The sequence below is a fragment of the Phocoena sinus genome, chromosome 1 (assembly GCF_008692025.1).
Source record: "Phocoena sinus isolate mPhoSin1 chromosome 1, mPhoSin1.pri, whole genome shotgun sequence".
In the NCBI taxonomy this organism is placed as follows: domain Eukaryota; kingdom Metazoa; phylum Chordata; class Mammalia; order Artiodactyla; family Phocoenidae; genus Phocoena; species Phocoena sinus.
In genome coordinates, this window is record NC_045763.1 from 125088632 (window position 1) to 125113828 (window position 25197).

Sequence of the window (25197 nt, forward strand, 5' to 3'; positions counted from 1 at the left end):
TGCTACAGGCGGGACCTTAGGAGATGACTATGGCTATGAGCCTCACACAACACCTGTGAAGCAACTGCTCCACCAGGACCTTCCTGAGTCACCCCTGGGCACTAGAGCTCAGGCACAGGGGCCATGGCCTGAATTACCACCTGGGGCAGGCTCTCATGGAGGGGTCCCTGGATGAAAGGCCTTCCAAATCAGAGGCAAGACGGGGACTGCTGGTCTCAAGCCTCGAGGCCCCACCAAGGTCCAGCCTGGAAGGAGTGTTTCTGAGCGTGGAGCCTGATGAGAGGAAACCACCGTGATTATGGTATGGATTACAGAACCCCTGCACAGAGCCTGGGGTAAAGCAATTCCTGTCTTCTGCTGGCATCTGGGTTCGCATCTTGCAAAGGCCGTGCAGCCCCGTGAAAGAAGCATGCCTTTGGAGTTAGCGATCCCTGGGTTCAGATGGCGACTCTGCTGTCCACTAGCTGTGTGACCTTGGGTAGCTGAGCTAAGCTCTCAGAGCTTCAGTTCCTTCACCAGGAAGATGGGAATCACAACGTCTGGCATAGATCTGCTCCAAGGACAGAATGGGCTCGAGTGGGGGGAAAGGGCTGGATCGGGCCTCCCTTTAGATGGCAGCGGGGACAGAGCTGGGACATTGTGCACTGACCTTTCCCCCTTCCTTCCTGAAGACAGAATCCCTATCTTGCTCCTGCAAAACTGCTGTGACCACAGGGGACGCTGGGCCTTTCTAAGCACCAGGGGATGAATCAGGCCATGCTGGTGGTATCCCCTCCCTTGCCAGGTGACCAGCTGAGGCACTGACCTGTGTGACATCATCTAGCAAATGAAATGTGAGGGGAGTTTGCTGGTGTGGGATTGGGGGCACTTCCAGGAAGGTTTTCTCCACTTTTAAAAAGAAACAGGGCTTCCCTGGTGGCGCAGTGGTTGAGAGTCCGCCTGCCGATGCAGGGGACGTGGGTTTGTGCCCCGGTCCGGGAAGATCCCACATGCCGCAGAGCGGCTGGGCCCGTGAGCCATGGCCGCTGAGCCTGCGCGTCCGGAGCCTGTGCTCCACAACGGGAGAGGCCACGACAGTGAGAGGCCCGCGTACCGCAAAAAAAAAAAAAAAAGAAACAAGGCGGATATTCCTACTTTCTTCTGCCCATTTAAAACTCGTGCAGGCACTCTGACCTCAGGCAACACTTCATGGGTGAGTGTACAGGTAGGTGTGGGAGGCCAGGCCTGGGGAACATGAGCTTGTCCCCGTCTCCTCTGACCAGCCACATTCAACCAGTCATCAAAATCATTATGACGGGGCTTCCCTGGTGGCGCAGTGGTTGAGAGTCCGCCTGCCGATGCAGGGGACACGGGTTCGTGCCCCGGTCCGGGAAGATCCCACATTCCGTGGAGCGGCTGGGCCCGTGAGCCATGGCCGCTGAGCCTGTGCGTCCAGAGCCTGTGCTCCGCAGCGGGAGAGGCCACAACAGTGAGAGGCCCGCGTACCGCAAAAAAAAAAAAAAAAAAGTAAAAACAGGGGTCGTTATCTAAGTGGGTGATCTCGTGGCAGGAGAGCTAAGCATTGGAGCCCCTACGGGCATTACCACTTTGAAGTTACACGTGACATCACAAAAGGCTCTTTGGGGACCAACGGTGGTGCTTGGGCTCGTGTCTAAAAATGAGTTGTTGGAGAAAAGATGGAGAGCTTCAGAAGACAGCTAAGAGTATGGAAAACCCCTCCGTTTTGGCCTGTATTAACCTGCAGGGAATAGGGAGTTGCTTTTGTTCTATATATTCCTTTGAACCTGCAACTAGGCCTAAATGAGGCTTAAGTTTAAAAAATGAAGTTTCAAATCTATGAAACCCATTAAAAAAATTCCTTTTGTGGACAGATGTTGGCATGTTTATATCTTGATAAAGGTGTAGATTTGAGCATTGCCATGTATGTGCATTTAGCCAAAAGAACCCTAAAACCAAAGCCTTTAGCATCTCAGAAACTGGCCGAGTTACTTACCGGCCATGTGGACTTGGGCGAGTTTGCAAAACCTCGCTAGGCTCTTCTGCAAAATGAGGACTGATAGGGTCGTTGTGAGGATTAGCTGGGATCTACATTTGTTAACGGCATAGTGCGGTCCCCGGCAGGTGACTAGCATGCAACACATTCTAGTAGAGATCATGCCCCCCGCCCTTGTTTCCTTCCACTTTCTTACCGATGTTCCCATCTCTTTCTTCCACCCCCGTTCTCTTATTCTTCTCTCCTCTCTCCTCACTTATCTTTTACTACTGCCTCCTCTCGCCTGCTTCCCTCCCTCTCACTCTCCCTTCCTTCCTACCCATCCCCTCCACCTCTCTCTGTCTCTGCTTCTCCCTCTCTTTCTCATTCTCTCTCTCTCTCTCACACACACACACACACCCACACAAAGCTGCATCTTTAGGTTTCCAACATAGAAGGCAAATATGCAACCTTCAAAATCACTAATATCAAGTAAATTTAATTCCCTAAAATTCGTGGGGCCAGGGGAAGGGGTGTTTGAAATCCTGGTCAGATGGTGATCATTTATATGAACATGATCGATTCGCTGGTCCAGTCAATTTGTATTTTTAGCCACACGAATGACCAATAATAAAAAAAATTAATCGTATCTGCCATGAAAATATTTGAAGACACCAAATTTTACAGCAGTCTATATCTTATAGTCAAAGATCTGGGCAAAGCACTGTGATGGCCAAATCCATCTTGCTACGCTCGCAGGAGGAAATGATCTATTTTCCAGAGACAACCAGGCCTTGGTGACTTGTCATCGCTGGGAGAGGCAGAAGCCCTTGCTCGACTCACGGCTCTGTCACTGGGTGACCCTGGCGCGGGCCGTGGGGTCTGGGGTGCCTGGATTAAATCTCTGGTGAGATGACCGGTGACGCCCATTTGTTCACGTGCGTCACCTCTTCCGTGACCAGCTGTTTCCCCTGGTCTCCAGCTGTGTCCCACACGCCATGCTTTTTCACCACTTCCGGCCTTGCTCCCTCCTCTGCGTTCTCACAGCACCTTCAACACACTGGCTCTGCATACACACCACATGGTCCTAAAATTACCTGGCCACATGTCTACCCCCCAACACCGCGAATTCCTCAGCGTGTCTGTTCATCTCCTTCAGCTGCGCGTTCCCAGCACCAATCACCTGGCCAGGCATACGTTAGGTCCTCCATAACTGTTTAATCAAATGAATAAATGGAGGCGGCTTCTTCATTCGGAAGGGCCCCTACCATCCTATTCACTGTTAGGACTTAGCTCAAATGTCCCCTTTTCCCCAGAGCGTTGCAGGCCCTGCCATCAGAAGCAGCCACGGGAGCTGTCATAGCGCTTAATTCTGCTTTGTGGTCACATCAGGACCCACGGGTCAGCCTCTGCCATGAAGCTGTGAACTCCTGGTGGGCAAGGGCTGCGTCCTGCTCATGCTGTATCCTGCCATCCGAGGATTTAGCACAGGGCCTTTCACAGAGCAGACACCCAGCAGATATTCCCAGCGTGAAAGAGCAAGGCGTCGAAAGAGGCAAATGCTCTCTCGTTTGATGCATTTTGATGGCGTGATTTGAGAATCGGGCATGCTTGCTGGTGGAAATCGCACTCTCGCTTACCTAGACCTCAGATCCAAGTAAGCAGTATACGGCCTCCGAGAGCTGCCTTCACTTACTGAGCATCCACGTATACACAGTTCTGCGAGAGGCATCTAAAAACCGACTTCCCCGCTCTGCTCCTGAGCTGTTGGCCCCCACTCCACCTTCCACAGGACCCAGGACGGGATATCCCAAAAGTAACGACTCCCCATCCCATCCTACTGCCAACAGACTTCCAGTTATGTCTGCAGTGCTTATTATCAGTCTTGACAGGATGCCGATGAACGGCTGCTGAAGTAATAACCTGTACAAGCTTCTGAAGGGGAGCCCGCCTTTTACACATCAAGAATCTTCAAAGTGTGTTTACTGTGACTGAAAACACAATTCCACAGACATACATCTTCATCAAAGTGCTATATAAAATAGTAAGCTAACAGGGGACTGTAAAAATAAACTACAGTCCATCCAGAGGACGGAATACCACGTAACCATTCAAAATCATGTTCTCCAGGGATATCTGCAGGTGGGAAAAATGCTCACAATCACTTGTTAAGTGAAAAAGCAGGTCACAAAACCACATGTGCCTTGAGTCTATTTTCTAAATTTACTGCATGCGGCCAAAAATCTCTGGAGGCAAGTATACTAAAAAAATGTAGGGCTTCCCTGGCGGCGCAGTGGTTGCGAGTCCGCCTGCCGATGCAGGGGACACGGGTTCGTGCCCCGGTCCAGGAGGATCCCACATGCCGCGGGGCGGCTGGGCCCGTGGGCCGTGGCCACTGAGCCTGCGCGTCCGGAGCCTGTGCTCCGCAACGGGAGAGGCCACAGCAGTGAGAGGCCCGCGTACCGCAAACAAACAAACAAAAGTAAACAGTGATTGCTCCTGATTGGTGGGATTATGGATATTTCTTATTGTACTCTTTCTATTTTTGGTATTATTTTCTTTTGTTGGGGGGAAAGAAGATATTTGGAGAAGCCACCTGATTAGTTCTGACCAATGGCTTCCTTCACTCTAACCCCCCTCAGGTGCAGAGGCCTGAAAGGATTCTGGCCTCGGCCCTAGTGGAGGCCTGCACCTTGGGTAGACCATCCAGCCACCACTCATCGGCTCAAAAATGGACGATCCCAAGGGAGCCAGGGGACTCGTGTCACCCAGTGACGACAGCCCTGGGGAACCCCTCTGTGTTTTCCCTGACTCCCTCCCCAATTCTATAAATCACAGAGAATCTGAATCTCCCCCCCTCTGCCCTTGTACAGTTGAACCCTTGCCTGGGATGAATGAAGTGACCACTGGCAAAATCCTAATAAAGAAGACTCCAGGGGTCGGAAACTCACTGTCAAAGCCTACAGGACTTTAACAACTAAATCTGACAGCCTAACGTAGGAATCTGGAAGAACCTTCTAGATAGAGCTGAGGGGCGTCAGCAGTACTATTCCTTGCTGTTAGAGACAGCTATGCCACAAGAAGGGACAGCCCAGATGTCTTAAAGCACACACTGTCTCTCCCAGGTGCCACCATCTTTACTCCCTGCGTTGTCTTCCCTTCCCCTGCTCTCCTTCCATCCAGGACTGAGCTGATGTTCAGGCCCTTGCACTGTGGAGGATAGAGAGTATTTCCTCTTTGGGCTGCCCTGGTGCAGCTCTGGCCCAACCCAAAGCAACAGAGAGCAGGCAGCACTTTGGGGAAGACCTGGATCTGACACCTCCTCTGCCACGTCACCTTCCTCAGCTTCTGTTTCTCAACTATCAACTGAGAAGCGGAAGTTAATAGAACTTTTCTTTCTAATTTGTTTTTCTCATTTTTTGGCCACGCTGCACAGAATGTGGCATCTTAGTTCCCTGACCAGGGATCGAACCCACGTCCCCTGCAGCTGGAAGCGCAGAGTCTTAACCACTAGACCACCAGGGAAGTCCCCAACTACATGCAAGCTAGACCAGATAAAATCAGAGGTGCTCTGGTTGAGGGGATACAGGAAGAGGCAGAACTCTGCTTTCTCACCCTCCCCAGCACAGACGTGACACCCTCCCGAGGAACTGAGGCAGCTTGGAGGGCACAGCCCACATGATCTCTCAGGTCCCCCCTTCACCCACACTCCTAAACCCTTCGATTCTCTGAGTGTGATGCAAGCTTACCGGTCGACGGCGATGACCCCGAGGGTGAGCATGCTGGCCGAGCTGATAAGCAGGTAGAGGAGGGCCGAGAAGTTGCACCAGACCACACCGAAGATCCATTCCCTCCGAACGGAGCTGGTCGCCACGAAAGGCAGCACCAGCACGGACAGCAGGAAGTTGGACAGGGTCAGGCTGAAGACGAACTTGTTGCTGAGGGTGAGGAGGTAGGACTTCCTGTACAAGGTGACCACGATTACCAGGTTGCCCAGGCAGACGAAAATGGTGATGACGACAATGGCGATGAACTCGGTGACGACGACGCCCCCTTGGCCACCGTCCTCCTCGGTGAGGTTACTCAGCTCCTTCCTGTGGCTGAGGGAGGAGTTGACGCTCATGGTCAGTGCGCCTCGGCGGCGGGTGGGCAGAGCATGCTGGACGACTGGAAAGACAAGACCCAGAGACAGGAGAGCAGTCATCAATCCATAGCATGTGCACTTTACAGAAGAGCTGCAGAGGCCCCAGGTCACCCAGCCAGTCGTCTCCACGCAAGCTCTACGGAAGTGGCCAGCTTTCTACAACCGACTTTCTATGCGACTCACTGTGTCCCTGTGAACGATGTGTTCCCCCAATCTATCTATTTATTTATTTATTTAACTTTTGGCTGCATTGGGTCTTTGTTGCTGCATGCGGGCTTTCTCTAGTTGCAGCGAGCGGGGGCCTCTCTTGTTGCGGAGCACAGGCTCTAGGAGCACGGGCTTCAGTAGTTGTGGCTCGCAGGCTCCAGAGCGCAGGTTCAGTAGTTGTGGCACGTGGGCTTAGTTGCTCCGCAGCATGTGGGATCTTCCCAGACCAGGGCTCGAACCCGTGTCCCCTGCATTGGCAGGTGAGCTCTCAACCACTGAGCCACCAGGGAAGTCCACTCCCGCTCCCTGAGTCTAAACCACCCTGTCCGTTCTCTCCAGGACCAGTGGTTCAAAACCTTTAATGTACCTAAGAATCACCTGCAGTACCAGCTCAAAGAGCTGATTCTTGGGCTCCATCCCTAGGAGTCTGCATTTTAGACAACCACAGGGCAGGTGATTCTGATTCAGTCCACCTGGGCTAGGCGGACTGCTGCTTTTGACTCCCGCAATGCAGGGTGGACCCTGAACCAGCAGCATCAGTATCACCCGGCGCTCACTAGAGATGCAGAATCTCATGCCCACCTCTGAACTGCTGAATCAGAACCTAAACGTTAATGCCGTCCCCAGTTGATTCATGTGCCCATTCAAGTTGGACAATAAGATTAGCATAGGAATCATTCTGCGATCCCTAAGCAGGGTTTAAACAAGTACAGTTCATACTGAGGCATCACTACTGCTCTCATCAGCCACGGTGAGGGAGGGCAAGGAGCTGACACTAATGATAAATGGGTAAGAGGAGGCACAGTTTGAGGTCTTTGCCCACAAACACCGTTCTCAACAAGGGGCAGTCCCTGCTCTTGGGACGCTGGCTCCGGATCTTGCTGAAAACTCAAGGTTGACACATTTTAACATTCAATCCTACAGACGAATGTTTCTCCAAAAGTTTCATCTACTTGAATCAGCCAAAAAAAATCCCACAGATCACTTTCCCCACCTGCTCTTGTTCTCAGCAAAGAGAATACACCGGAAAGGAAGGAAAGATTGCTTTCCCCGAGCCAGAAAGCAAGAACCCTGGTGCCTAGACTGCCTACACACAGCAGCAGAGCCTTCCCGACAGCGCCCGCCTGACCTGGCACCTCTGTCCAGACACCTTTGGCCATAGGGAGCTGGTAGGTGAGGAAGGCGGCTCTTCCTCTTCCCAGCAGCCCTAAAGGCCAGTTAGAAAGTCTCCCTTTACCAACAGGCGCACTCGTAGGTCACAACCACAGATGCTACGAGCTTGAGTAACATCAAATAATTCTAATCCCTCCTCCCCTTGACAGCCTTCAAATACTTCACAGATTACTTGCTTTCTTTTCTCCAGATTAAAACTCCCAGGTTCCTGATGTGACTTCTAGACTCTTTACTAACTCAGACTCCCTGCTTTGGACTTGCCCATGGATGTCAACGACCCTCTTGATTTGTGGACCCCAAGACTGAACGTACCGTTCTGGACATGGTCTAGTAAGTGCATAAAGGGACAATTTTCTCCATGATCAGGATAATCTTCTGATACTATTCACTCTAGGAGTGCATTTTCTTTTGGCAACCATATTACCCTGCTGGACTTACATAAATGTGTGGTCAATTAAAACCCAAAGTTTACACACATTTGAGTTTCTGTGAAGGCAGGTGTCCCCAGGCTTAAATGTATGGCATTAGTGTTTTTAAGTCTAAATACAAAACGTTATGTCTACTAAATTTTACTTTGTGCCTTTTGGCCCGTATTTCCAGGCCGCTAAAATATTCTGAATTTTGATTCAGTTATGCAATACGTTAGGTACCCTAGCTTTGTGCAGTAAATATACTTTAGAATTATGCCTTCTATGTCTGTGTCTTTGTAAGCTTATTTCTGGGTTTTGCTTTTATTTTTTGAGTTCTGAATTTTGTTCACTCTTATAAGTAAATTATTAACTGGTGTCTCAAAATAAAGTCCTACATAAGCATGTTATACTTAACTGCCTAAGTGATAACAGTGTGGTAAAGAAAACAAATTCCGAATCGTTAGACGAATGACAAAATGGGAGAGAATATTTAAAACATATCACAGGACTAATCATTCTAACTTAAAAATAAAGAGAGAGAAAAAGATAGAAAAGTGAGTAAAAGACATTTTAAAAAAGTGTAACGATATGAGATGACGGATGTTAACCAAATTTATAGTGGTAATCTTTTTGCAATATACACGTATATCAAATCATCCTGTTGTACATCTGAAATTGTACAATGTTATGTGTCAATTATATCTCAATAAAACTAGAAAAAAAAGACAGAGTTCACAGAAAAAGATATACCAATTGTACTTAAACACATGAAAAGATGCCCCATTTCTTCAAAATAAGAGGAATGCACTTTAAAACTACACTGAGGTACCATTTCTTTCCTTTCGTGCCACTAAAGGTTCAAAAGCTTGGCAACAGTCACTGCCGGTGCGGCTGGGAGGAAGCAGGCATTCTCCAACGCTCCACATGGGAATGCAAAATGTAACAGCCCTAGGGAGGGGGATTTGGCAATACCTAACCAAGCTACACAGGCACAGAGCCTTTGATCCGGCAATTCCATTTCTAGATATTTATCCTGAAGACATAAGTTCGTAATATTAAGTAACAGATGCCCATGGTTATTTTATTCATTGAGGCAGTAGTTGTTATAAAAAGAAAATATGTGAGAAAAAGGGGGAAATAAAAATACATTTGCCCATAAAATATACATAAATATATGCTTACTTATACAAAAAGAAAAATAGGAAAGATAACCAGAAACAAAGATACAGATGGAAGTGGACTTCTCTCAGTATGTTTTTACAGTTTTGCCTTTTGAACCAAGTAAATATTTTACATACTAAAAAAGTTAAATAAAAATGGATGCAAAAAGTAGATATAAAATTGACTGCAAACTGAAAAAAAATAAGGCTAAGTTATATTAGATTGATAACATAATCATACAGAGAAAATAATTAAGTCAAGTAGCTTTTAAATATGATATTTTGACTGTAAACTCTTAATGGCATATATTGTAAAGACAAGAGAACTAAGTTTACTTAGTAGGTTAGATGTTGTTAATGGTGTTTTAAGTTTACAATTCTTTTGAGTGTACAGCAACTGAGTATACATGCTTATGTTGGGAAACACATTTCTAATCATGGGAGAAAGGAGGTATGAATTACAGAATAGAGAAAGGTGAAGAAGAACCCTGTGGTGTTAGCTTGGTTATTGCAGGCATCAGTATGAAATCACTCTTCAAATATAAATATAAAAACAGGTTCGGGGCTTCCCTGGTGGAGCAGTGGTTGAGAGTCCACCTGCCGATGCAGGGGACACGGGTTCGTGCCCCTGTCTGGGAATATCCCACATGCCGCAGAGCGGCTGGGCCCATGAGCCATGGCCGCGGAGCCTGCGCGTCCGGAGCCTGTGCTCTGCAACAGGAGAGGCCACAACAGTGAGAGGCCCGCGTACCGCAAAAAAAAAAAAAAAAAAACAGGTTCAAGGAAATTTCCCAGAATGCAGTCAGAAAAATTAAGAAATTAAAAATATAATATAGAAGGCAAATGAGAGAATGAACAGAAAGTACTTTATAAGGTATAATTACTTTTCCCAAGCAAAGCATAGTGTTGCCCTAATATGCCTTGTAATCACCAGCATGCTCCTCTTTATCCCCAATGGACTGTCCCTGGGAGTGAGGACGAACCATGCCTTTCATAAAAACAGAGTACAGTTAAATATGGTTAAAACAGTATGTTTTATATTATGTGACTTTTACCACAATAAAAAAAAGAATGTAAAAAAAAACCCTACTTTTTGCCATGTGCAACAACATAGATGGACTTGGAGTCTATTACACTAAGTGAAATAAGTCAGAGAAAGACAGATACTATATGTTATCACTTATATGTGGAATCTAAAAATTAAAACAAATTAATGAATATAATGGAAAAGGAGCCAACTCAGATATAGAGAACTAGTGGTTACCATGGGGATAGCGGAGGAACAGGGCAATATAGGGCTAAGGAATTAAGAGGTACAAACTATTAGGTATAAAATTAGCTACAAGGATATATTGTACAACACGGGGAATATAGCCAACATTTTATAATAACTATAAATGGAGTACAACCTCTAAAACCATGAATCACTATTTTGTACACCCGTAACATATATAATATTGTACAGCAATTATACATCAATAAAATAAACACAAATAAAAGAAAAATATTTTTTAATAAAGAAAAAAGGCAAATGAGACAGTGAACAGGAAGAACTTGATAAGGTATAATTACTTTACCCAAGCAAAGCAGTGTTTCTCACTTATTATGGGAATCATTTCTGGGAACGTGGTGAACTCAGCTGATGGGAACACCTTTCCTACTCCAAATTCATAGAAAGGCTGGGTTAGATATGACCCAAAATTTAAAAAAAAAAAAAAAAAAAAAAAGCCAACCTTGGAAAAAGAAAGGGAAATCCATAGGTAACAGAAACAGAGAGAAAACTCAAAGCCAGAGTTGTAATCTCACAACTGTGGCCAAAAGGGTATTAGACCTAGTTCAAGACCCCTAGGGCTGAGGGGTTTTTTTTGCAGTACGCGGGCCTCTCACTGTTGTGGCCTCTCCCGCTGCGGAGCACAAGCTCCGGACGCGCCGGCTCAGTGGCCATGGCTCACGGGCCCAGCCACTCCGTGGCACGTGGGATCTTCCCGGACCGGGGCACGAACCCGTGTCCCCTGCATCGGCAGGTGGACTCTCAGCCACTGTGCCACCAGGGAAGCCCTGGGCTGAGATTTTTTATGTGGGAGGATGACTTTGGGTTCCACAAGGCAGAGAACTGGAACCAATATCCTGCCTAAAGAGTGGGTTCTAGAAGGGCTGCCTCCTCCATGAAAAAGAATCAGAAAAACTCCTCTTACTGGCAAAGGGAAGTGGCAAAAACAGTCATCTACCTGAAGCTCTGGGTGGAGCACTAAAGTTTTTTTCCATGAGAAATCAAACACTGAGACATGTGCCATGCTGATGAGGGTACCAAGTTTATAAATTCTGCGTGGTGCAGAAATCCAAGCTAATAAATTCGTGCAAAAATTAATGCTGGCCAAAGTAAACACAAAATGGCTCTGTAGTGAATTTCCACACTCACAAAACCAACATTTAATGAAAGTGAGTGCACAGCATTTGCCATGAGGGAGAATCCACAAAACAAAAACCAGGAGAATTGACATTCCCAGAACCTGAATTAATAGAAAAATATAAAAGAGACCATAATATAAATACAATTAAAAGCTTTAAAAGGAAAAGAGGTAGAAACCATAATGAAAGAATAAGACATCATGAAAAAAATAATAAGCAACTGTGAAAAAGAACCAAATAGAAAGCCTAGAACTTAAAATTTTAGCTAACAAAATGTAAAACTCAATGGGTATGCAGAGCAGCAGATTTAGCTAAAGACAAAGACGGTGAACCGGAAAACAGCTCTGAGGAAGTTACCCAGAATGCAACAAAAAAAAGATTAAGAAAATGAAAATATGAAATAAAAGTCAAGATACACGAAGAGCAGGTTAAGAAGATTCAACGTATGTTCGAAAGAAGTGGCATCAGGAGAGATTAGAGAGAAAGGGCAGCAGATACTGTTGGGTGCCTATCCAGCAACCAGTGTCAGGTTTTTTTCCCTTACTGGCAGACCTCTGACTTTGTTTTGGTGTCCAATCTTTCTCCAGTGACTCAGAGAAGGCTGATCGGATGCCTGGTTCTCAGAGTCCTGAGTGGGCTAAACAAATCATTGTGTTGCCTTTCTCCTTGCAATTCTGGCATATTAGTCAGGAGCAGAAGTCAGTGGATTTCCGGGAAAAGCTGCTTTGATCTCACAAAAGCACTAGAGAGCACAGAGCTGTGGCAGCCACCTTGGGATCATTAGAGGTGCGAGGCCAACATGCTGAGCATGGCAAAGAAGAAAGCCTGGATCCCTGAGCTGCTGAATCAACAAATCCGGAAGTCACCTTCATCCTGGCTTCTGGTTATGCAAAGTAATACATTTGTAAAAATTATTTTTAAAGCTATTTTCAGTTAGGTGTCTGTTACTTGAGTCAAAAGCATCCAACTTACATTAGGGTGGACCTACACTGCCTACATTAAGGTTGATGCATTATTTAGAGGTATAATTGAACATTTTCTAGAATTAAAGAAACACATGAGTCCTTAGAACAAAAGAGCATATCAGGTTCTAAGGATAAGTCAGAAAAAGTCTATACCAAGGTGCATCACAACGAAAAATGACAAACACTAAGATAAAGAGAAAATGGTAAAAACAAATTTTCTGGGCTTCCCTGGTGGCGCAGTGGTTGGGAGTCCGCCTGCCGATGCTGGGGACACAGGTTTGTGCCCCGGTCCGGGAAGATCCCACATGCCGCAGAGCGGCTGGGCCCGTGAGCCATGGCCGCTGAGCCTGCGCATCCGGAGCCCGTACCGCAAAAAAAAAAAAAAAAAAAAATTCCTATACAGAAGTAACAATTAGATAAACAGCAGACTCTTCTTTTGAAGAAAACAGTGGAATGATCTCTTGGAAGTGCTAAGGAAAAGAACTCTTGCCTTAAAGTTCTATAATACCATTCAAGAGAGGGCACAACATAGTTTTGAGGCAAGCAGAGACTGAATGTTTACTAATCACTCCTTATTGAATGATCCCCTTAAAGGTACAATTCATGAAGGAAACTGAATCCAGAAATAAGGAAAAGAAAATGGTAACTATATGGATGAATCTAAAATCAGAACTGCAAACAATTAAATTTTAAAAGTTAAACATCGACAACAAATTTTATAAAAATAGCTAACTTGGGAGCTTTGAAAACAAGAGGAAATTAAAACACTAAGCAAAATGGGAGCTCTTAGAAGTATGACTGGAGTAAAAATATTCCAAGTTACTTTGTACTCAGGGCAGACTTGGTTATGGCTGTTTTCCCAGCACCTGGACAAGTGCCTGGCACATAGTAGGTAACTCAATAATTATTTGTTGATTAATGACTAGCCTTCAAAACTCGGTCATTGTTAAGTTGAATATGAGTGTTAACATTATAAAAGTAGCCACTAAAAGAATAAAAATAGGATGCAAAACTTTCAATCCAAAAGGGGAGGGGGAAGGAATAAAGTATTACTTGACCTGGTGGCTCTCTAGTGGCCCTATTAGCAGGGACACCAGTGAATGCCAGAATCAGAGAGCCCAGGGCTGAGTGCTATCCTTGAGGTCCTCAGCTACAGCCCTCTCCGGGAGGCGTGGGGGAACGCGGTCAAAGAGCTGACCACCCAGGGAAATCCAAAGCCCCAGCCTCTGCCAGGAGGCCTAGAGAGGGAAAGGCACAAGCCCCAGCAAATTCCCCAGGGGTGTACTTTAACAAGAGAGAGGATGTGGAGTGTCCCAGCCAGGGAAGGCTTCCTGGCAGGCGGCCAGCTTACCCAGGGCCCATTTGAATGGAAGCAGATTCAAGTGTGACTCACATTTACCACTCTCCTGGCCAGTGCTGCTGCCAGACACGAAGGTGTTTCAGACTCCCACACTCTCCACGTCCTGCCATGACCAAATAAATCACTTTACACCACTGGAACATGACTGAGGTTTGAATAAATGTATCGGAAATTATTCCTGGGAAAGAGAGCCAGCCCTCTCAGTCAGGTCACCAGGGAAGGCTGGATGTGCGGGTCCTTGTCTTTACTGTCACGGCTCCAAGTATCAGTCAGTCCTCTTTGGGAACTGCCTTCAGTTCTCTTGAATATTCCCACAGACGGTGACACGTCTGCTGGATTAGACTGGCAACAGCTTCAGGTCATTCAAAGCCAAATCTTGTCACTCGAGGGAGTGATCAATATCATTTTGGGTTAACAAACAAGGCAACACTATAGAATATTGAGACAGGTATCTATTGTGTTTTATAAACTGGCCTGCATGCTAATTCCCAAGAAATAATTCTAGAAATGCCTTGCTTTGCAAAAACAGAATTACTACAATATAAAGGTGGATGCCCTCGCTTTCCCTTATTTAACTGTATAAATTTGGATATGTTCTAGTCCCACCTCATATTTTTACCTAGAACTCTGATTTTCATTGACTTATAGTGGACTTTTTTCCTGCTCATATGGCTGTTACCCTATACTTGTCAGAGGTTGTGTGGCATGGTGGTTAAGTGTATAGACTCTGAAGTCTGCCTGGGTTTGAAGCCCAGCTCCTGTAAAAAAGAACAGTGTCTTTATTTGTATCAAGTGCCTAGAACAGCGTCTGGCACACGGTGAGCCTTCACTTCATACTATGGCTTCTATCTGAAGCGTTCACCCTGATTTTACTTTGGGAGAGGACCCTTCCCGTATTCTTAGGCCATGGTCACATGACCCAGGACTTTGGCTGGAACAGCCGGAGGACAGACTAGCCTACCATGGGGCTGGTAGGCTGATACCATGAGCCTGGGGCTACAGCAGCTGGCCATCTTGGACACTACATGGAAAGTGCTTACAGGCAAATAAAGGTGAGAGAATGAGAGAGAGAGGGAGAAAGGGGGAAAGAGAGAAAGAGAGCAAGAGAGAAAAAGAAGGGGGCAGGGAGAACACGCAATGAATCCATTCACAAATGCTGATGAAATAATGTGTGATTCTGAATTTTCTTGTTCTCAGTTATATGAGCTGGTGAATTTTCTCCTTCACTTATGCTAATTTGGCAGGGTTTCTGGCACTTGCAACTTAAAGAATCCTGACTGATACTCTGATACACCATGATCTGCATATAACACGTCAAGACCCCACCTCTTTGGACACTGGTACCAGGAACCTTCCCTTTCTCAAGATTAGGCCGACTCCTCAGCACAGCTCTACCTTCCTCAGCCTCCTGCTGGAGACCTTCTTAACCTTTTCTTCTCACCACGGACAACGCCATGGAACCATGGACCCTAGTATGGTGGAGTTTCTTCATATGGAGGCATAGAGAAGCTTTTCACCCCCCAGAGTATATGTAGTCTCTTGGGGATCAGGTGGTCCGTGACCCAGTCAATAAGCCACTGCAAGGAAAAGGAGGCCTCACTCACCCACACAATGCCCATTACAAATGGGGCCATCAAAGGGGCAGCCTGAGAGTCCACAGACAGCAGGCCCAGGCTTGGGTTTGTGTTGGGAGACCATGCTGGTCAGAGGATGCAGGACTCTTGGCACCTAACAAGGGCGCTGGACACGACAAGACATAACCGACCTCTTCAAAAGTCTTCTCCAGAGCAAATCATTTCTTTTAGTGTAAGGTTTTCTTCTGATATCCTTAAATATACCCAAATCAGGGTAGCAGCTCACTTCTTCCTCTGTGGTCTCCCATTTTTATGAAGAGCTGAGCACCCTAAAAGCCGGGACCACCAGATGCCCTCTTCTAAAGAAATCACATGCCAACAGGTAGGTACGTAAGATGCTCGAATAAACAACTCTCCAGGTGAGGAAATGTTCCTAAGACACCACTTCACATAAGTTCAGGTGAGGTCACTGTGATGCTATGTTGGCCATATTCTCAGGGGCTCTTCAGCTCAGCACCTCAAAGCATTTTATACACATCAATCACCAGCTGGAGCAGTTGAGGGGGTGGAACTGGGAGGAAGGTTCAAATAACCATTTGATTTGCACTAAGGTAACTGAGAGAGACAGTGAATCCCCCATCTCGCCCACAAACCAGACCACACAACTCGTTGAGAGCCGGAAAGAGATCACAGAATCCCCGGTCTCCTTCCCTGCATTCCCTCCATCCTTCAGTGGCACACACATGAAAGTGGTTCCAAAGATGGTGGGTGCAGCGACTCAGCCTCTGCAACCCCAGAGGGATGTCCCCACCCAGCCAGTCCAGGGTCTGTTACAATGTACAGTGCTTTGCTCTTGTCCCCACAAGGGCACCATAAACCTAGTAACTTCCTGGTTTGAAACCTTTCACTTCACCTGTAAAGCTGGTCCAAGCCCTGGTCTGTTTGGGAACATGCACCAGAAGATGGAAAAGAAGCTAGAATCAGAAGCCTAGCGGTCTTATGGTCCTTGCCTGAATTCTTGGTTTGCCAGTGGGAGAGACCTGGCTTTGGTCCCCTCTGTATGTACTTTATCAACATTACCAACCTCCAAAACTTCCTTCAGCAGGGACTGAAAGTCTGGAGGCTGGGGCTCTTCACTGACCATGACCCTGTCCACAAGGGCGTCAGCCATGACTCTGTCAAATGTCTTTCCAAAACCAAGCTCTTGCTACTCAGCAAAAACATTTCCCAAGGCTCAGTCCTTGATCCATTCCTTTCTCCCTATGTCCTTGAGAATCTTCCCCATTTCCAAAGTGTTGTTTAACTATTATTAACTAATGATAATCAGTATTGGCAAAACAGTATGCAACATACAATGTAATTTTACATACATTGTTTCACTTCATCTTCTGAATAACTTTTAGAGGAAAGAATTACTCTTCTCCCTGTTTCAGAGAAGCAATACAACATGTGGTTAAGAGCACGAACTCTGGAACTAGACAGCCTGGGTTCAAATCCCAGCTCCAATACTTACTGGCCTCTGTGACCTTGACACGTTACCTAACCTCTCTGGGCATAGCTCCCCACTCTGTCAAATGGAGATAATACTCCTTGCTCAGGAGTGAGTACCTCATAGGGTTGGTGGACAAAATCAATGAGTTAATATTTATACAGTGCTTAGAATAGAGTTTGGTACCACGTAAGTGTTTGTTAAATGAATAAAATGGGAACACTGAGGCTCAGAAAGGTTAAGTGCCCAGTTCAACAGAGCATTAGGTAGTAGCTCTCCAACTTGGTTCTATGACTGTGAGACTACCTTCAATCCATCTACTCACCACAGCAGATAAGATTTGACATGGTGTGGCCTCATCTAAATTCCAGACTTCTCACCCACCAACCCCTTCACGTACGTTCTGCTCCAGCCAGCTGTGCTTACGTGTTTCCATTTCCAATTTGTTCTGGCTTCTGCCTATTCTCTAGTCGGAATACTCTCCCGGTTTGTGGAATGAGTGAATAAAGATTTATGAAGTCTAAAATGTGTTATTGATCTATTGGTCTAATAACTTGATTGAAGAGAGAAAGAAAGAAATAAGTGTGTACAGGCGGTGAGGCTTTAAAGCAATACAAAAAATATAACAAGTCAGAACATTGGATTTGGCAATGATTTCTCGGATATGACACCAAAGGCACAGGCACAAAAGAAAAAACTGACAAACTGGACTTCATGAAAACTTTTTAAATTTGTGCATCAAAAGATACCATGAACAGAGTAGAAAAGCAACCCACAGATTGAGAGGAAATATTTGCAAATCATATATCTGACTAGAAATTAGTGTTCAGAATATATTGAGAACTCCTAAAATTCAACAACAAAAACAACAAAAAAGAACAACTCACATCCAAAAAAGATATACAACTGTCCAATAAGCACTTGAAAAGATGCCCAACATGAATGATGATTAGGAAAAGTAAATCAAAACTACAATGAGATACCGCCTCACACTTATTAGGATGGCTACGGTCCAAAACAAAAACCAAAACCCAGAAAATAATAAGTGTTGGTGAAGATGCAGAGAAACTGGTACCCTTGTACACTGTTGGTGGGAATGTAAAACAGTACAGCCATTGTGGAAACCAGTACAGCAGTTTCTCAGAAAATTAAACATAGAACTATCATATGATCCAGCAATTCCGCTTCTGGTTATATGCCCAAAATAACTGACAGCAAGATCTCAAAGAGCTATTTGTACACCGTGTTCATAGTGGCATTATTCACTAGCTACAACATTATTCAGTAGCTACAACATGAAAGCCACCCAAGGGTGCATTGACTGATGAACTGATAAGCAAAATACGGTATGTCCACATAAAAGAATATTATTCGGCCTTAAAAGGAAGGAAATTCTGACATATGCTACAACATGGATGAACTCTGAGGACATTATGTGAAAGTGAAATAAGCCAGCCACAAAAAGACAAATATTGTATGATTCTACTTATATGAGGTACTTACAAGTAGTCAAAATCATAGAGATGGAAAGTTGAATGGTGGTTGCCAGAGCCTGGTGGGAAGGGGACAGGGCGAGCTGTTTAATGGGTTTAGTTTCACAAGGTGAAAAGAATTCTGGAGATGCATGGAGGTAATGATTGCACCATGTAAGTGTATTAATACCACTGAACTGTGTGCTTAAAAATGGCTCAGGGGGTAAATTTTATGTTAGGTATATTTTACAGCAATAAAAAAATGTTGGAAAAATATACCAGGGTACCTTCTCTTTAACTTCTCTCCCCACGGGCTTTGGAGAGTCATGAAATGAAGGAAGTCAGCTGACTTCACGGCATCTCACACGCTGATGAAGAAGAGAAGAACCTCAGACGGCACGTAGAGTAACCTTTTCCTGCATCGGATGAGGAAACACAGGCTACGTCTGCCCTGGATTATTCCTCACTAGGGACTAGTCCGGCAGTGACTTCCAAGGTAAACCCACTGAGTAAAATGATTCACCATGCCGCACTGACCCCAGATGACATGGTGAAGCAAAACTCGACTTTTTGTTCATCAAACTTCTTTGGTGCAGTTTTTGTCGTAGAATGTGAGGAACACTCAGTACTAAGCCAAGCTGGACTCTGAGCCACGGACTGTCTGTTGACTTTTTTTCAAAGGGCCACTGGCCTCTCTCCCAGGCCTCCCCCAGTGACACTGAAAGTGGCCATCATTGCCCTTGTGTTTCCCGGTGAACACGGATGGGGAGGGTCCACTTCGGCCTCCCAAAAAATCCACAAAATACCGGCTGAAGTCATGATGAAGACAACTCACTCAGGGGAGAGTCTTAAGCCCCAGCAGAAAAGCTCTTTAGGGAAAGGGAGGGAAAGCAGTGGCGGGCTGACCACAGCTCTCTGGGGAGGCCCTTAGCAGCCTGAAGGTCGGGCCAGATCTCACTACAGAAATAGCCTTCCCAGCCGCACGCAAAGCAGCCATCTTTCCTTTGCCAGCCACTGGACACCAGCCTGGACCATGCTACTCCCCTGGGTGGGAGAAGACCAGAAACGCCAGCTTTCCCAGGGCAGGCTCAGAAAAGCCTCCACCTCCACAGATACTGGCCCATGGCCAGCCTGCCTGGAACTGGGATCCCAGCAAATCCCAAAGGCAAAGCTGGGTTGGACCAGGTCAGACCTGCCCTAGGCTGTTCTAAGTCTACCTGGCGCTGATGCCAGAAGTGGCTATGGTGATTCACGGGGCAACTGGACCAAGGGTCTGGTTAGGAGGCTGTGCTCAGGCAGAGAAGCCAATGCCATTCCCTGGAGCTCCCAACTGGCTACTCAACATCTCCACTTGGATGGCACGGGCACCACAAGCCTAACATGTCCAAAACCAGACTTCAAGTCCTTTGCCTCTCAAACCTGCTCTTCCCATATCTCTTCATCTCATGTTACGGTACCCCCATCCTTCCAGTTGCTCAGACCCTAACTTTGGAGTCACTCCTGACTCCTCACTTTCTCTCACATCTCCTATCTGGTCCATTACCAAATCTACTGGCTCTGCTTTTGAAATGTGTCCAGAATTCAACTATGTCTTACTATCTCCGCTACCATCACTGTGGTCCAGGCTACATTATGTCTTCTCTGGGTTATTAGAATAGCTTTCTCACTAGTCTACCTGCATCTGCCATTGCCCCCCCTCCTCAATGCATCAACCAGAGTGAGCTGGTTAAAACAGAGGTCAAAACACATGAACGAGTCACTGCTTCACTCAAAACCCCAAAAGGATTCTCATGTCACTCAGAATAAGCCCTGCAGCTTCCTACATGATCTGGCTCTCCATTACTGGTCCAATTTATAATCAAAATTACCTTTTTACTGCCATTCTGATGACACTGGCCTCCTCACCATTTCTCAGACACATCAAGCATGTGTCTACCTCAGGGCCTTTGCACTTGCTGTTTCCTATGCCTAGAATGGCTTCACCACACATATCTTTGTAGGTTGCTCTCTCATTTCCTTTAGGCCTTAATTTATATCACCTTTGCAGCAAAGCCTTCCCAGTTCACACTACCTAACATTTCATACCCCATACTTCATGGCCCCATTCCCTTTTTTACTTTTTCTCTTTAGTGCATATGTGTGTACTTATTTACCTTGTTAATGTCTTTCCCTTTCACTGGACTGTAGGCTCCCTGAAATTGAGAAATTTTTGGCCTATAAATTTTGGGGGCAGCATTTAGAACAGTGCCTGGCAAACAGTAGGTGCCCAATATTTGTGATAAATAAATGAATATATGCATAAAAAATGGGACACTGAACATCTTGGCACACTAGGCATTTCTTGCCTTCAGAGAATTATTTTTGCAGATGTAGCAAACTATTAAACTAATAAACTATTAAACTATTCATTATCCAATCAATATCCATTCTCCCCTTCCCCCTATCAACAGAACCCTCACTTGATGTGGGACATCAAATGCACCTACACAAATAAACTCACTTGCACAGAGCTTCGGTGGCCATTAGATCCAGTTCCAGTCAACGGAAGTCGACAAGGTGGCGGAAAGCTATCCATTTCCTGACAAAAAGACACAAACTCAAGCTGTGGCTTCTACCCTTTTCCCTCCCCCTTCCTCCTGACTAGAACTCAAACCCAGTGCTTGAAGGTGAAGCAGCCATCTTTTGACCACGTGGCTGGATGTCCCATGCAATGCAGAGCAGAAAGATTACAGTAGCCCAAATCAGCTACTGAGTTGTAAAGCCACTGTGTCCAGCCACGGCTAGTCAACCCCTTACTGGCTAAGTCCTTGGAGTAGGGTTTCCTTTACATGCTGTGAAAGCTATCCTAAATTGACACTTAGGTCAAAGGTGAGAAGAGATGCTGAGGAAGGCAAACCGTGCTGTGCATAAATATTACGGTGCAAAAAAAAAAATTGCTGGTACGGATTGGTGCTATAGGGTCTCCATTTATCCACCCATCCCCTTCTCCCATCTACCCCTGTTGCATTCCCCTTGACCCTAAGGTGCAAACAACCCTATAACCCTAACTTGTTCACCCTTTTCCATGATAACTCTATATACAATCAAAGATTCTAATCATTAGAAAGAGAGGGTCTCCATAAAAAAAGAATGAAACATTGCCATTTGCAGCAACAAGGATGGACCTAGAGATGATCATACTGAGTGAAGTAAGCCAGACAGAGAAAGACAACTATTATATGATATTACTTATATGTGGAATCTAAAAAAAATAATACAAATGAACTTATTTATAAACCAGACTCACAGATACAGAAAACAAACTTATGGTTACCAAAGGGGAAAGAGGAGGGGAGAGATAAATTAGGAGTATGGGATTAACAAATACACACCACTATATATCAAATAAACAGCAAAGATTTACTGTATAGCATAGGGAACTATATTCAATATCTTGTAATAACCTATAATGGAAAAGAATTTGAATATACATATATTGATATGTGTACAACCGAATCACTTTGCTGTACATCTGAAACTAACCCAATATTGTAAATCAACTACACTTCAATTAAAAAAAAAAAGAAAAAGAGAGGGCCTCCAGTAACAACTTCCCCTCCAAAACTGCACTAAAACCCAAGCTAATCCTTTGAAATGCCTCATTCTGGATAGGCGAGTTTTATGAATCGGTGGGCCTTTATCACCTTAAGACATCAAAACTTTTTGTTTCAAGCCTTTAGGCGAAATTCATGAAAATTCATCATACATTTCCCTATATTTTAAAACAAAGTATACAAAACATAACGATTTTCATGATGACTCAAGGTCAGTAAATGCCAAGATAAATGAAATTTTGACCTTACAGATCAGTGCTAATGTAATTGCTTTCATTTAAAATCTTAGAGAAGACTGTTCAGCTTCCCACTCAGCTGGTGGGTTATCACTGTGAGATGTTCATGATTTGAAACACAGTGATTTCCTCAAGTTGGATAAGGGTAATGTTATTTCCTGTTGTACCAAGTGTGCCTTGCATATTGTTTCTTTTTGAAACTTTCTCTGCAACTTGTTTCAACCTTTGGTGGCCCTTTTCCCTATACAGAGTATAATTACCTGTAGTTTTCCTTGCCAAGCTAAGGAAAGGTTTATGTAAAGTAGGGGCTGATATCCTGAGGGGGGGGCTTCAGTGCAAAGTTCTCCAGGTATGGCTTCTGTCATACAGATGTCATCTCCTCCTGCACCTTTGGGGAGGGTTGATTTTCTACTTCTCAGCACTCTGCCAGATAAGTGACATGCTAACTGTATTTATATGGCTCAGGTGAGTAACTGTGGCATTTTCCAGAAAAACAACGACCCTTGAAACAGCTCAGAGCTCTCCATTTAACTTTAATATTTTTTTAAGTGGTAAGAGGAAAACTGCGAATTTAAAAGCAAGATTGTCGAGTCCTATTGGATTCTATACCACCAGAAAGACAGATATGTAAGTGCAGACAAATCTGTTATATAGTGAAGGACTGACATTAGAATCTTCCAAAAGGCTAAGTGTAAAGAATATGAATTTTGAAGAGACTATAGCTATATTTGCAGAAGATATTTGCACAGGCTTCCATAACAAGCTAGAGTTTTACTATTTCTCAGCTACCTTGCTTCCCTCTTATTTTTATTTCCTCTATAAACTATCCTATCACACATCCTCTAAGTCAGGCATTCCCAAACTCCAGTTGGCAGTTACTGTTTGTAGACCAAATAAATGATGTCTCACACATATGCCAACTATTATTCTTCAAATGTCTATGTATGCTGTTGGGGTCAATAAAATTTGAATTCATTTTTTACATTGTTATTGATTCACAGCAGCTTTCTGTAATGAAGGATTTTCTGTTCTCCAACTGAAGTGATACTGAAAGGGCAGGTGGACCCACATAGCCTGGCAGAGTTTGGAGACCACTATCATAAGCCCAGGCCACCTACCCCCTTATTGACACTTATATGAATAGCATCTGGCTGCAGGTCCTTACATCTACCGTAAGAGCAAAAGTCTCAAGAAGCCTTTCTGGAACATTCCATCCCCACAATGACCCTGACCACACCTTATATCTAGTTCTTCTTTTATATTATATTTTCAGACACGCACGTCTTAGCACAAGGTTTTATTTTAGGTGAGGATGCTGTCCCCTGCAGATGGATTATAAACTCTTCCTCGGTTTCCCCTTTGAATTCCCAACAGCACTTTGCATGTGGGAGAAAATAAATATTTTATATTCCCCCTACTCATTAACATCTACTTTGATCTGATAGTCAATAGAAAGAACATGTTTTTCGGAATCTGGACTGAACCGAGGTTTGAATTTCATGTGACTGTGTATGTCCTAACCTCTCTGAGCCTCAATTTCTCCGAGAGGAACAAGAGAGTGGAATGAACCTACTTCATAGAATTATCAAGGGGCATACATGAAGTAACACATGTGGAAGCAGCTAGCGGAGTGGCTGTCGGGAGATAAACTCAAAAACTGTTTAAGAAAGTTATTTAAGATATGGAAAGAAAACTCAATTCTCTTTTCCCCTTCAAATTTTAATTATATCAAAGAGGTTTCATTTGACCACTTAAGTGGATAAAACAGAGGAGAGAAAAGCTGCATTGCAAGAGACTGCAAAATGGAAGCATCTCTGACTCCACTCGGGGGCTCAGGGCCTGAGAGCTCCGTCAACGCGGAAAAGCGCTCAGCTCAGAACTGTACTGCTCGGTAACCAGTAAGGCAGGTGCTCGCTGACTGAGAAACGTGCAATTTTAATTTACCTCCATCTGCGATGAGGGGAACTGACCTTCCATGCCCACAACCCCTACCCTGAAGGAGCAAATCTCTTTTTTTAAAGCTAAAGAGGGAATCAGGATGGCTGGGAGGGTCTGAAAATGTCCAATCAGAAGATTCTAGATAACAATCAGACTCAGTCACTCCCCCAATATTCTACATCAGTGGTTCTCAAGGAGGGGCGGTTTTGTCCCCATTCCCACCTCAAGGGACATCTGGCAATTTCTGGAGACATCTTTGGTTGTCACATCTCAGGGGATGCTACTGGCATCTAAGGCCAAGGATGCTGCTAAACGTCCCATAATGCACAGGGCAGCCTCCGGCTCACCCCCAGCAAAGAATTATGCAGCCCAATATGTCAGTGGTGCTGAGGTTGAGAAATCCTGTTCTGTAGGAGTAACTGAGTTCATTCTATATTTTACTATTTACCCTTAATAAACAGATGAAGAAAAATAAAACAACTCCCTCCATAAACAAATTCACATAGATGCTCCACGGAGACAAGAAGAGACAGAAGCTATGCTGAGACTTAAGACTTAGAAGATTACTTCTATCCCAAGATAAGCAATGATTACTATGCTAACTGGTTTTACCCTTAATTATTTGTTTTACTCATTATCCTCATAGAGCCCAGCAAACTAATCAAGCTCATACTGCTAAAACTGAGAATAATATTTTTAAATGGCTTAAAGTGGTATTCCTTCTGAATACATTTTTTTCTGATGACCATGTCTGAGACAGATGCCATCATATACAGCCCTGAAGAACAGGGGATGTCCCCTCCCTCCCTTACCACACTGCCACTCGTTCCTGGACACTCTTAACTTCCCCCTTCTCATTCCTCACTCAGCTACCCCCAAAAATGTTTAACGAATACCTATGTGGTCCCAGGCTCCACTTTGCAGCTGAGACACAGCACTGAACAGGACGCCAAGATCTCTCATCTCCTGGTGCTTACGTTCAGGGTGCAGGGGACACAGACAGCAAACAAATAAATAATAAACAGTAGCAACTTTTGGTTATAAGATTAATACTAGGGATGTAATGTCCAACATAATAAATATAATTAATACAGC

At 44.9% G+C, this 25197-nt stretch overlaps 1 protein-coding gene across 11 annotated transcripts in view; it reads right to left on the minus strand.

Moving 5' to 3' along the window:
- Nucleotides 1-25197, minus strand: part of GPR161 (G protein-coupled receptor 161) — a 57752-nt gene that overhangs the window by 25272 nt on the left and 7283 nt on the right. For 5 of the 11 annotated variants that reach the window (XR_004351554.1, XR_004352169.1, XM_032641686.1 and 2 more), the window contains 2 exons: nucleotides 24999-25068; nucleotides 5722-6139 (listed from right to left, as the gene is read on the minus strand). Coding sequence is in view for 9 of the 11 variants with exons in the window: in XM_032641686.1 (XP_032497577.1) it covers nucleotides 5722-6139; nucleotides 24999-25065 (485 nt within the window). In the remaining 2 variants the exon portion in view is untranslated. Of the gene's footprint in view, nucleotides 1-5721; nucleotides 6140-20835; nucleotides 20914-24998; nucleotides 25075-25197 lie in introns of all 11 variants that reach the window. The other 6 variants (XM_032646916.1, XM_032647607.1, XM_032646087.1 and 3 more) reach the window with 3 other exon arrangements.